General features: G+C 46.7%; 1 protein-coding gene across 1 annotated transcript in view; it reads right to left on the bottom strand.

Annotated features, from left to right (window-relative positions):
• Positions 1 to 4,306: 4,306 nt before the first annotated feature.
• Positions 4,307 to 13,594, bottom strand: part of LOC144145109 (cytochrome P450 4V2-like) — a 180,001-nt gene continuing 170,713 nt past the window's right edge. The window contains exon 11 of the mRNA XM_077676645.1: positions 4,307 to 4,887. Within this exon, the coding sequence (XP_077532771.1) occupies positions 4,724 to 4,887 (164 nt within the window). The 3' untranslated portion in view covers positions 4,307 to 4,723. The remainder of the gene's footprint in view (positions 4,888 to 13,594) is intronic.

Consider the following 13,594-nt stretch of genomic DNA (forward strand, 5'->3'; position numbering starts at 1 on the left):
GTTAACTGCTCGCAGAAAGCACACGCACCCGCCGTGCCTGCCCGCACAGCCGACGGTGCGGCTGGAACCGACGCAAGTCGCGGCAGCAACAACTTGTCGCCGCTTTTTAAAATCACACAAGTCGTAAAAAAGAAGTTACAGATTGGTGAAAGTGGATGTTAGTGTGATGAAAAATTCTGATAGGTAGCGTCATCAGCTGTGGTTTTCAAAGCGATGCTCAAATGTCTGCCGCGATTTACGCCGACCGGCCGCGGAGGTCGGTCCCGGCAGCGCCGGCCCGTTCACGCACGGTGCGGCGAGCGGCCGAAGGATGGCTATGCTTGCACGCAAGAATCGGCCGAGGCCGTGCAGGTATCTTGATCGTCGATCGCTTCAACGGAAATCACCGCGCTTACAGAGTTCCCAGCGCAGTGAAACGTTCTGTTAGGGACTGTCGCTCGCAACTCTTAACGGCGATGAAATATCTGCGGCGACGCCAAGCCTAAAGTTCCCAACATCCGATTACGTGCATCCGAAGCCGGCGGCGAGCTGTTGGCGAAGGCCCTCCCATCGCGCACGCGTGTGTTGCGTTTGGCTTCCTCTAACTTCTTGGGGGCCCCTAACGCTCGGTTCTCCTATTCTAAATATCCCCATTACCCGAAATCATTAACGACGTGTTTCGCCTCGTACGCAGCCTCGCCTTCTGTGAGAAGTCGTGAGTTTCGAAATTGATGCTTGAGAAATGCCGGCTTACTGTAAACATACAAAACACGCTGCAATTATAAATTACCACTCCGAGCACCTAATGAAAACTAAATATAGCCTTGTCCGAACCCGCTCGAAGGCGCTAAAAACTCGCGTTCATACCGTTCATACATTGCGGACAAGTCGCGAAAAGTAAACATCAGCCGTGCAGAGTACAGGCTACGGCAGTGATCGTTAATCAAATCCGGGCATGACTATAAAAACATCGTAGGGGAAATAGGCACTGATTAAGCCAAACTGCAGACCATAACAATACTTTTAAGCATGTGCGGCGAAGCAATCTGATCACCGTTCTCGCGTCATTCATTTACCAGGCAATACGAGCAGTTCGCGCGGTGAGATCATAAGTGAGCGACGCGTTTCCGTCGCTGTTACAAGGTGTTTGCTTGCACACACATGTCCCGTCACAAGTATTTCACAATGAAGTCCTTGGCGTTAGCTGGCTGCGTATGTAAGAGCTGTGTGTCGCGATGGTAGCAACTACCTAAACGCGGCGGTGTCGCCGGGAACAAGCGAGCCGCTGATTGCTTGCCCGAATTATTTGGTTTACAGACAACTTTTTTGGTAATTTGCATCAAATCCACAAGAAGCGGGCGAGACGGTGGCCACAACAAAAAAACGCGCTTCCGCATACGCACGGGAAATGTGTTGTAGCAGACGACAAGACGATTCGGGCGTCCTACAAGTGACGTCACTCGTAGGTGGCGCCACGGTATGTCCTCGAGGCCAATAAACCCCACAGGTCGACAGCGGGCCGGCCTAGCGGGAGTCGGGGAGGCAACACCCCGAAGACGCCTTAACTACGTCGGGTGGCGGGCGACCCTGCGTGGTCCTCCCCGCTACCTCCGCCGGACATTCTCAATAAAGTTTACTTCTCTCTCTCTCTCTCTCTCCATCCCTTGTGTCTCGTGGTACGTGACTGCCGCATGCTTTCGGAGATGTCGCAAAGTGGGCCGCGTTGCACGCGCAAGAACCGGCTGCAACCGGCAGCGCGAACTCGGCACCGGGAGCGCGAGCTTGTCTGTGTTCGCCAACGGAGGCGCGAGCGCACGTGCACTGCGAGGGGGAGATCACGCAAGAGATCACGCCACGAACGCAGGCAGTGGTTCTCGGAGATCGAACGAGACGCAAGGACCTTTGCTCGTTTCCTCTCGTCTTGTTCGGGCACAAGTTCGCCCTAAATAAAAGTTCTTTCTTTACCGTTGTGTCCCATCCTACGTGACAAATTGTGGTGGAGGTGCGGGGTAGTCCTCGATGGCGCGGGGTCTTTCACCAGGTCTGGGCCTGGGAGCATTGACTCCGAAAATAAAAGTTGATTTGTACAATGTACGCACACAGTCTTACGTCTTTCTTAATGATGTAATGGGCGAACTTTCACGGGAGAGTTACGGTTACCGATGATCTCCCCCTCTCGAGCTTCGTCCCACTGATCATCATTCATTCCGTGGATATGGCGTGATTTGTTTTTGTCAAAATTTTATTTCGTATTTTTATGTCTCTTTCCTTCTCTTCCCCTAGTTTTTCATGTATATATTTTCTTGCGAATTAAAATCGCACAGTTGTTCGTCAGCGCTTGTGTCGTCTATTACTTTCTCAGTCCCGTCTTCCGCGCTGTTTTCAAACGTCGTTCTTATATACCTGCTGCAGGCGAATTTTATATGTTACGGCGGATGCATTGACGCTCATTTTTTTGTTATGAAAAATAAGGAAAACTCGACAACTACTCATTCATATTATTCAGATATTTCTATTGTTTTTATTTATTTATTTATATGTGTATTTATATTTATTTTTATATATAATGTTCATAATACCTTAAAATTTGTATTTGTTCTCAAAATTTCACCCACCACCCTAGACAAAAATCCTGGGTGCGCCAATAGTAAGGCCTGGTATTTCCGTTGTTTCAAGACTTTTTGTGGGGCCGACGCAGATCTAGATTGTCGTCGTCGTCGTCGTATTCCGAGAGGGGCTCTTCACTCTTCAGCCTGTCAAAGCTCGGAGTGCGCCTCCAGAGAGCATCGAAGCCGACCACCGAAAAGCCCGTGCAACCGCACCGTGACATCGCCAGGTAACGCCTGATCACACTGGCTCGCCGAGTAGCGTCGACAAACCCTATCCACCTCTGCAGTTGGCCTCGGCGCCAGAATACCTTCCATGCCGTTCCAGTTGCGCCTACCTAGATACCCGTGCTCACGCGACGGCCATCTACCGTTACGGTCAAAGTGGGGACCAGCCACGTCTACCGTGATGAAGATATAGCGTATCAGAGTTCGGGTTTGGGCTTGCTGGTAGCGGTAATCAATGACTTCGTGTAGCGCAAAAAAAAAAAACGACAGAGGACACAGGGAGGCGACGGCACAAGCGCTAACTTCCAACTGAGTTTATTGAAAAAATGCGGGAATTTAAAACACTGGTTTGGGACATTATCATAAAGAAACAAACATACAAAAGAACAGAAAAAAGCCGGTCATGACAATATTGGCACACAAAATAATTCGCACAATGCTGTGACGTCGAACAAAAGACAGCACGAGGCATTGACTAAGGTGGCCCCCCACCCCTCACTCAGATAGCCAATCTCCTTATCGTACAAGGCCACGGATGGTGCGGACTCGCAACGATCCCCCAGGCGTGCGATTTCGGCCGCCTCGATTATTTCCCTTGTCTTCTGGTTGGCGTGAGGAGCGATGACGGCCCAACTGTCAAAGGGGGGGCGTACAACAGCAATCGCGGCAATGAATGCCCAAGTGGCCCTTGACAACCTTCTGTCACGCCAACAAGAAGACAAGGGAAATAATCGAGGCGGCCGAAATAGCATGCCTGGGGGATCGTTGCGTCTCCGCACCATCCGTGGCCTTGTCCGAAAAGGAGATTGGCTGAGTGAGGGGTGGGTGCCACCTTAGTCAATGCCTCGTGCTGCCTTTCGTTCGACGTCACAGCATTGTACGAATATTTTGTGTGCCAATATTGTCATGACCGGCTTTTTTCTGTTCTTTTGTATCTTTGTTTCTTTATGATAATGTCCCACCCCAGTGTTTTAAATTCACGCATTTTTTTTAATAAACTCAGTTGGAAGTTAGCGCTTGTGCCCGTCGCCCTCCTGTCGTTTGTATGCGCTACACGAAGTCATGGAGACACAGCGGACTTTCGGCCACAAGCTGAAACTAACTACACATGCTAGCCCGTTCTATTTTTTTTCCTTCATGCTTCAACTATCTACCCGTGATCGTCACTGAAACAGGACAGTGCAGAACTTGCCCGCGCTTTCTTAGCTATTACTGTTTTGTTCATCTACTTCTTTTAACCGCCGTCTTGTGTTCCTCTTCCCTGTTTTTTCCCCCTAATACAAAGCCTCTAATTTTCACCTACGTTCGTGGATGTGTCTTCATTGACTTTGAGTGCTAGTCTCCTGGTTCAACAACCGAAACCTGACATCATCACAGCCTTCAAGTCGCCTTAAGCCAAACCTAAGAGACCCAATGGTTTTTAGGCTGAGCCATTTTTCTATGGCCGCACTGCAGTCGTATCATGACACAAGAAGCTCCAGGGTAACAGGTACTTCATACAAAAAAGCTTGTCTTTATTAACAAAACAAGTGTCAGCACAATTGCAGCATGGGGGCAACAGCCTTGTGATATGTTTGCGATGCAGGCAGGGCTCTGCGGAAGAAAATAATTGGGGTAATGGCGGGGAATAAGGTCGCCCACGCATATTTGTGACCGTTAGGATTCATGCGATAAGGGAACCACATTCGGGTTGTAAAATAAGTATCTTTGTAATTGAGAGTTACTACTGGCCCGATACCAGAACTAACCTTTCGGGTAGTAGAATTGCACTAATGCTTTATATTGCAGTTTTTGTACGACGCCCAATGTAGAAAGCAGGAATGCCGTTGAAGTGCAGTCTTCGGTAGGTTTCGAAGTCGCGTTCCAGCGGACAACCTAAACGCTTTACGCCTCTCGCGAGGAATACCCAATCACAGGCTGCGCTTGTGGAACTTCACGTTTAGCCCCTCTTTTACTCGCAATGTGATTTCTATTCCCAGGGAGAGTTTTTCCAGTGGCTCTGTGGACTCCACGTTGTACTTGGAGAATATTGCTGCCATCAGAACTTTGGCCTGTGCATATGCAAGTTTCTTACCTGTTGAAGAAAAGAACATACATTGCATGTTAACAATTTTGAAAGCTACGTGTGCCTCCCGTACAAAACAGTGGGGAGGGCACAAAGTATCTTTCATACCTCCTGGCACCGCAAAACAATCCGTTTGTAACATCTTCAATCATTCGCTGAATATAAAGTGGAGGGTGCTTTAAAACAACAGAAATAAATCACTTGTGCTTATGAGAAATTTGTTCTGCCCCAGCGCAACTATCACAACAGTTCTCAATGCAGAAAAAACTACCCCATGATACAACATTATTTTTATCGAGTTTCAGTGCAATACATTCACATGGAAAGTTTGGGCTACTAAATTGCGTCGCGCTTAAGAGATGCTCTCTGTCTTCCAACGAGTGAAAATGTCTAGAAAGCAATGACAGGTGCGAGATCTTGGTGACAGGACGTGCAACTGAAGAAATATTTCATGAAACCTTAAAGTCTACTCTAATTAACATCTGATATTTTGCAAATGTTCGGAGTGTTTAACCGAAATTGCTGCCAGGAATGATACTGTCAAAACGACCACTTCCTTTTCAGGTTGCGGTGGAAAAGACCATTTCTTTTGACTTCATTCTATCTCGCCAATGATAAAATTCATTAGAATGTGCAATGAAACGTTTGGCAACACTTAACTAGCGTGTCGAATACAAAAATATCAGTTGAATTGTGGTTGCAGATCAGGTGAAATTCCATTCTATTTCAGTTGTGGTTCGGCTGAATCCAGTGCGGAACCGGTTCGCAAGATTTCGACCGGCTGGTGGAGAGGATCAATTAGTTGAATTATTTAAGAAGTTCGAAAAAATAACTTCTGTAGTTTACAGATGCCATGAAGAACGAAAATAATTTTAATTATTTTAACATTTAACACCGATTGGCGCGGACAAACGTGATGCAATTTTGGCGACAACTTGAAACAATCAGCCTAGACAGTGGAGGAAACAGACCAAGTAGCAGTTCATCAACCACTTTTTCGCCGAGTCAATATCTCATCACGTCGCCTACTTTATACGCCTGGAAGCCGCCCACCACGGCTACAGCCAAAAAAACTGGCGAAGTTTGCACTAATTTGTGCAAGTCTCGAACCATATAAAGCTGCAGAAATATGGTTTATGTGGAGAACCATATAAAACTGCAGGAACCTGGACATTTTATTACACATCACCACGTATTGAAAAGTTATAAATTGTTTGTTTCCATGCTCCGTCTGGGCTTTGCACTGTGGTAGTAGTAGTCATAGTCGTACGCATCGATATCTTCGTGTTCACAATGCCAAGCAGTATATGCGCGGTAGCGCTTGACGACAGCTAGGACACAGCGGCGCCGCGTACGTGCACGACGTATGCGGACCGTTCCTGTAGTCACATCGAGAATCCTTGGAGCAGGTGCTGCACCATCTGTGGCGTTGTTAGTTGCTAGGCAACGCGAGTTTCTAGGCAACTCGGGGTTTTCGCGAGTTTTTTTGGGTAACGGCACTGCTCGAGCACGGCACGGTCGGCGGTCGTCCTGAGGCATGCATCCACCAGCGCCGACATTTTCTTGAAATTTTTAACGCATTTCACGTTACGCGTTCCGCGCCACCCATTACGGCCCGCTAAAACAGCTTTCCCGTTAAATACATACTCTAGTTCCATATGATCGTACCGTATCAATCCCAGCAAATAGTACTGCGCACTGGTAACTGTTTTATTGATTCCCGTATTATTTCATTGCAGACGTTGGTGACGACAACGCCATCAGACGCCAGGATGGGGTTAACGAGATACGAAAGGCTAATTGTATCAAACAGTAACAGGTGGTATTTTCTTAAACGTCTCAAGCCAAGTACTCGAGGAAGTGAATCTGAGGAGCTGAGCCGACAGCGGGCTTTGGCGCCTTAAGTTCTGCCTTTAAAGGTACACTGAAGTGTATTGGTCGAGCTCCTGCTTTTGCTTGCACTTGGTACACTGGCTTAAGTAAAAACAAATTAGTCGTATATCCGGTCGATAAGGCTGTATCTATTTTATGAAGCCCAAAAGAAGAAAAACTACCATGCGCGATCTGCGGCGGCCGCACCAACTAACGCAGTAACGTCCATACAAAGTTCTACGTAATCGGACAATGTCCAAGATAAGAATTAACACCAGTTTCGGTTTCGGTTCTATGAAACAACCAGCTTGGCATCCAACGTTATGTTTGACTGGGCATTCTCGATGTCGCAGTCATCGGTATACATAGATTCTTTCTGACAGGTTGTCGACATGAAAATGCGTCAGCTAAACCTACCAGCATGGCTTGGAAGTGTAATTATCACTAGCCGAGGCGTACGCAGTGAGTAAATACCCTCCGCGTCACCGGAGACGCTCAAGTGCGATGCGCTCTTACCCCCCTGCGCGAGCGCGTGCGCGTGCGCGTGCGCGTGCGCGTGCGCGTGCGCGTGCGTGCGTGCGTGCGTGCGTGCGTGCGTGCGCGTGTGTGTGTGTGCGTGTGTGTGTGTGTGTGTGCGTGCGTGCGTGCGTGCGCCCGTGCGTGCGCGCGTGCGCATTTGTGCGTGCGCGCGTCGTGTGCGCGTGTGCGTGCGTGTGTGTGTGTGCGTCTGCGTGTGCGTGTGCGTGTGTGTGTGTGTACGTGTGTGTGCGTGCGTGCGTGCGGGCGCGTGTGCGCGTGTGCGCGTGTGTGCGTGTGTGTGCGTGCGTGCGTGTGCGTGTGCGTGTGCGTGTGCGTGTGCGTGTGTGCGTGTGCGTGTGTGTGCGTGCGTGTGTGCGTGTGTGTGTGTGTGTGTGTGTGTGTGTGTGTGTGTGTGTTCGCGTTGCGCGGGAATGGCGCAGCGTCAAGCGACACTATGCGACGCTGTTCCATGATATTTTTTCGCATAGCCCTGGAGATGGAAGAAGAAAACCACTTGCGGCGCTGATGTGTCTTGGGGAACACGCAGCGGCCAGAACCATCCCGAGCGGCCGTTCTCGATCACCTTTCCTGCTCTGAGAGAGTGCTGTTGTTGGTGTGTTTGAACTTTGGTGCCAAGTGCAACATGCGGAATGCTTGTTAACCGTTGGGAATTCTGGTTATAAATGGGCCCTTTCAGTGAGCGTCGTGCAGTGCTGTGAAAACTCGGTTGCAGTGCGTTACTCTGTTCGTTCGACTTCAGGTGCTGCAAGCACGGCAGTGTGGTCTCTATCGCCGCTGTTCTCTACTCCGCAATCATTAAGCAAGTTATGTTTGGCTCTGGGGCCTTCGTCGTTATGAAGGGAGGCAAAACTCCTCTGAAGACTGCTTGTCCACGCCAAAGATATAATTCTTTGTCCGCTGTACTTCAATGCTTCTTCCATCTAGCATGTTCTAAGTATTGCTTCATCATTCTTTGTAAGACTGGCATCTTTGCTCCTATTTTCTCTTAGTTTGTGGAGCGGCTTCTTCGTAACCGCAAGGCTGTGCGCAGGCGAAAAACGTTTTTTTCCGCGGGAGAACGATCTAAACTTATTTACAATTTATTTCGCACACTAATACATAGATGTAGTTACGTCCACGACCTGTACGTCTGCTGACGAGGCCACCGCCCCTAGAGTGCAGATCGAAAAGCAGTGGATGCAGTCAAAGAAAACCGAACAGTGCAGGAACTGCACAAGAATACAAAGACGAAATTTACAATGTACAATCCGGAAAGAACATGCCAGCACACTTGATACGCTACACAAATAAGATGTTGAATACATGCGCATATGAAAACTAATCACATGTCTAAACAATAGATTGTTACAGTTGTATGTTTATACAAGATAAACAGTCAACATAGGATGATGCATACCACCGTGAATTGGTTATTAGATGCAGTGATCAACACGAAAGAAAGTCAATTAATACCGGGTATATCTCGTAGAAGCAGTTATATTTTTCTTTTGTATCGCCTGATAGTTTTAGAGTTATGGGCTTCATCAATTACAGAAGCATGGCTGTTAGAGAGAGATACAAGTTGATTACATATAGTTTGTGTACCATAGTTTGTCACAGTACGTGCCTTTTGTATCAGGGAGCTATTAACACACAGAAAAGCGATTACATCCAACCTCCACATCGGATCTCGACAAGGAGCAATCATGAAAAAAATATAAAGCGATTTAACACGCGTACGAATACGTTCAAGTATCTTTTTTTCCGTCGTCTATTGAAACCCGGACCGTATTACCACCCGAAGTTACCATCGCCGCATCGGTTGACAGCTTTGATAAAAGGCAGAATTGTGGTTCACTTGTCTCTGGAACTGTAAAAGCGTTCGGATAATGCGTACATTCTACATAGTCCTTTTGTGCATAATCTAGCCCAGCTTACAAGAAAACCACGTTGCTGCCGGTTCTTTTGCGCATTCTTTTGATTTTGCACTTCATCGCCTTGTTTTACGGAATGCTGTGCTGCGTTTGGAAGTATCTCACAGAGTTATGATTTTCAGAAGAGGCTGCACAATGTTTTTATAAGTTGTTTTTTCCACATCTTTGTGGTAACTAAAACGCGCAGTTGAGAAAGCGCATGCACTTTCTTTTCTTTTTTTTTGCGTGCTTTGGCAATGACATGGTAACTTTGTAATGATTTTTTATTCGACCGTTCGGTATGCACCGGTGCGCAGTGCACCCATTTTTTTACCCACGCGCACTATGCCCATTTTTGTATTCGTGGATGTAGTTCGCCGCGAGCCCCAACTTCCAGTAGTAGCCGGACAAGGTTTATAGTATTGATAAATCAACGTAAACAACCACTGTCCGTGGGGGAGGTGGGACAGTGATGCAATCAGTTGTGTCCTGCATGTGTGTCTGGAAGCTGTACTGATACAAGAAAAAGTTCGCCATGTAAATTTCCGCACATAAATTATGTCCACCGAGGGGAGTGCCTTTTTAACAGCGAAGGTGTTTGGTAATCTATGAATTCCGTCGTCCAAAAATACCCGGCAAATAAAAAATATCGAGCGAAAGTGAGCACATGCCTCGCTGTGACCGCCCGGCAGTTGAAATAATCAAGAAAATGCCAAGCGCCCGTGAGGGCGTCCCTCGCGGCGACAGCCTAGAGTCCCCGGCACACGTTTATCAAGCAAAGGGTTGGCTAAGATTGGCACAATACACTACAGCCCTCACCGTAATCGTGGCAACTCTCCCCCAAGAAATGACGGAAGCTCACACTTATAGCAACAATGATAGGGTAAAGGTTGTTACGGCAACGAAGAAGAAGCAAATCGTCTGCAATCGTTGACTTAAACCGCCGTGACGGTCGTGTAGGTTGCGTGAAGCTTTGCTACCTTCCAGTCCTACCCGTTAGTGTGAGCTTCCTTAATTTTTGGGTGCTTGCACTTCGATGCTCCGCGACAGTAAAAATAAAGCCCTGGCTGGAAAATACCAAAAAGAATAGCATATGCTCAAATCTCGTCAAAAACAACCACGTCACTCCCTGTTGCTCTCAGCGGAGCGCCAGTCAACACGCTTCGCAATACTGAACGGAACAACCGCTTCTAAGCTGATCTATTAAGCAAAAGCAATAAACAATTCATAGTTAATTTCATGCTTAACGTGTTCACTGCGTCCTCTACACCATTCTTTTTTACTGTTTCTGTGCGTCGTATATCAAAAATTTGAATCAAATTATAATTTCATTGGAAATAACAAGGTGTGACGTTAAATTCACCTAACTTCCGACGTCAAAAACTTTGCATACTCGCCTATACCTCTTATAAAGGCGATAGCCGGTGGAAACAATGCTTTAACGTTCCAAAACAAGCTCTTAATAGAGTTTTCTATGTGCTGAAAATTTCCGTAACACGAGTATACGTCACGTCGTGCGAAATGCACTATGGAGGCATTTCAAACGCGATTGACGTCGCGTCGCCGAAGATGTGTGCGCCCAAGCCGCCACGCCGAAAATTTTCTTTGACCCGCCGGGGTGGCTCAGTGGCTAAGGCGTTGTGCTGCTGAGCACGACGTCGCGGGTTCGATTCCCGGCCGCGGCAGCCGCTTTTCTGATGGAGGCTAAAAGCAAAAACGCCCGTGTGTACGAGATTTCGGCGCGCGTTAAAGATCCCCAGGTGGCCAAAATTAATCCTGAGCCCTCCACTACGGCGCGCTCTCATCGCCTGCGTTGCGTCGGTGCGTTAAACCCCACAATCAATCAAAATTGTCTTTATGAACCAATGTGATAACTCTACGGGTGCAATAACTATTGCGACGTTCTCTACTCAAGCTTAGGAATTTTCCACCCTTATCGCGAAAATTACGAGAAATCCTGCAGCAGTACCATCTGCCTCGTGGAAGGAGTGCACTGGGCGTGGCGCTTGGCGATGATTTTTCAGCCGTTCAGTCAGTCTTTAGAACTTGTTATTCGTACAAGTATATCGTGGTAGTTTCACTTTATGTTTCACGTGGGTGCAATTGCAGAAGCATTTACCTTTTTCGTGACAGGCCGACAGTGATTATACGACGCCAGGTTTCTTCATGTGAGAAAGGCGCCGTATCAATATGGGTAATTTATCCAAGTTGCTCATTCCTACTTCGTAGCTTAGCATTCCCGCGGTAGTTAAGTATGCATGCTCAAATTTACTACAACCTCTTAAAGAAACGATTTTCGTGCTACTGAGAAAATCTGCTACTAGAATAAGCTGTTTATGACTGCAACCCTATCATCCGCAGAGCATACGAGCTAAAACGGTAATACATGGAGTCAAAACACCTTTTTGTCCTCACTTTCGTAAAATAATGCTCAGCACACGCACTAAAACATACTATGTCGAGCTAAATATACCCCCGCATTACCAGTAAGAGAAGACCTGATAAAAAAGAACATGCAGAATCACTTGTTGCATTACAAATCCCCCAGCAAACATACCCGTCGTCACAGTTTTGTGCATGCATGCGTGCATGTGTGGGGACACATTTTGCATAGGATTGAAAAACTTAAAACGTATACATTTTTTCGAGATCGAACTTTACATCAGTCTATGTTTTGGAAGGACCCATGCGAAAGTTTATATACAGCCTTTACAGCGTCTTCTGAACTAAACAAAAAACCTCTGGGAACGAGACCCTTGGTAGACAGGCTGTCCTCTTATGCGCTCACTAAAAGCCGAGGAATCATACACGGAGAAAGCACAAAGCATTGCGGAGGAATATGAAGTAAATATGACAGTCCATTGCTGACACAATTTCAGGTTCATGTGGTCCCTAGAAAACGGGCCGAAACCCACATATTCACCCAAGAGAGCATATTGCCGCAGCGAATTCACCAAACTCAAACAGTGTCTCCGCGCCACCTGCTAGGAATTCCGGCCATTGTGCTTGATATCTCCCTGGCTTGCTGTGCTTATAGAGGTTATTAACGCTTTCGTGACCGCGCCTATTACCATCGATAGTATGCTATCGATGAATACGAATGGAAATCTTGGTACTCTCCTAGAGCTTATTATTGGACCGCTAACGACATTCAAATGGTGAAGGAGGAAGTATTTTATCAGTTTCGCTTGCGAATTTCGTTTTTTCCGCTGCATGGGGGATTTTTAAATGTGCTTCGCCGGCGGGGAGACGAGCTCACGTGGTTTCAGTTATGGCGTCGCCGCCGCTCGTCGATCCTTCGCGCGATCGGGGAATTTCGAAGGATTCCGATGTAACTGAGCTTGAATCTGTGCATGATGGTAGCAGCCCAGACACAGAAGAAGACTCTGATTCGCCAGACTTTCCTACCGTCAGCGAAAGTGCGTCAAGTCGCCCCGGACCATCACCATGTGTGCGCCCTTATGTTTCGCCGCCTTCGCCGGTCGCTCCATCGCTGCCGGGCGTTGTTGTAAACAGATCCGGCCCTGTTCTAATGGCCACCTCTCTTATCAGCAGGGCGTCGACTTTGCTCGGGGGAGACTATTTCGCGCCTACGGCACAGACTTTTCGTACAAAGTCGGCCCGGAGTTGACCTTGGCGTAGCGCTCCGGAGCAGCGCGCGGTTGTTCGTATTTTCATTTATATTTTTGTATGTGAATAGGTTTTGGACTTACACTGCTGATATTTTAGTATTATTCTATAAGCGTTTGATGGTCAAATTGTATATTTCAAATTGTTTTTGTCTACCGTGTGCGAAGTAGCATTGAGGTTATCATTTTTTTTCTTTTTGTTCGTTTTTTTTCACAATTTCTTCAGAAAATTCCTAATGCATTGTTGTTTGAAAATATTACTGGTGGCAATCCCCATTCTTCGCCTATCATTTATACCTTACACTTTAGCCTCCATCGTTTTCTGTGCTCAAGAAAAACAAATATTTCCTGGACTACCCAAAATGAACCGTTAGGCACTAGGGTTCATAGAATTGTATGTATGTGAATAAGTTTTGTACTTAGAGAGCTCATTTCTGCAGTATTACTTTATAATGTCCTTATGTTCCAATTTTATATTTCAAATTTTTTTTATGTATTCTGTGCAAAGTGGCATTGATGTTTTCATCATTTCGTTTTTCTTTTTGTTACTTTTTATTTGTTAATTTTGTATACAATGTCATAAAGCTGTTGTTTGAAATTACTACTGTCGAAAAGCCCCATTCTTTCTCTATCATTTCATTACTTACACTTTGGCATCGATGTTTTTCTGTGGCAAGAAAACAAATATTTCCTGGACCGCCCGAAAATTATTGGTAGGCACTAGTGTTTATATAAGTGTATGTATTTAAATACCTTTTGTACTTAGAGAGCTCATTTTTGCAG

Source organism: Haemaphysalis longicornis, unplaced genomic scaffold, assembly GCF_048455015.1.
Source record: "Haemaphysalis longicornis isolate Haplotype H1 unplaced genomic scaffold, Haemaphysalis longicornis Haplotype H1 scaffold_1, whole genome shotgun sequence".
Lineage (NCBI taxonomy): Eukaryota > Metazoa > Arthropoda > Arachnida > Ixodida > Ixodidae > Haemaphysalis > Haemaphysalis longicornis.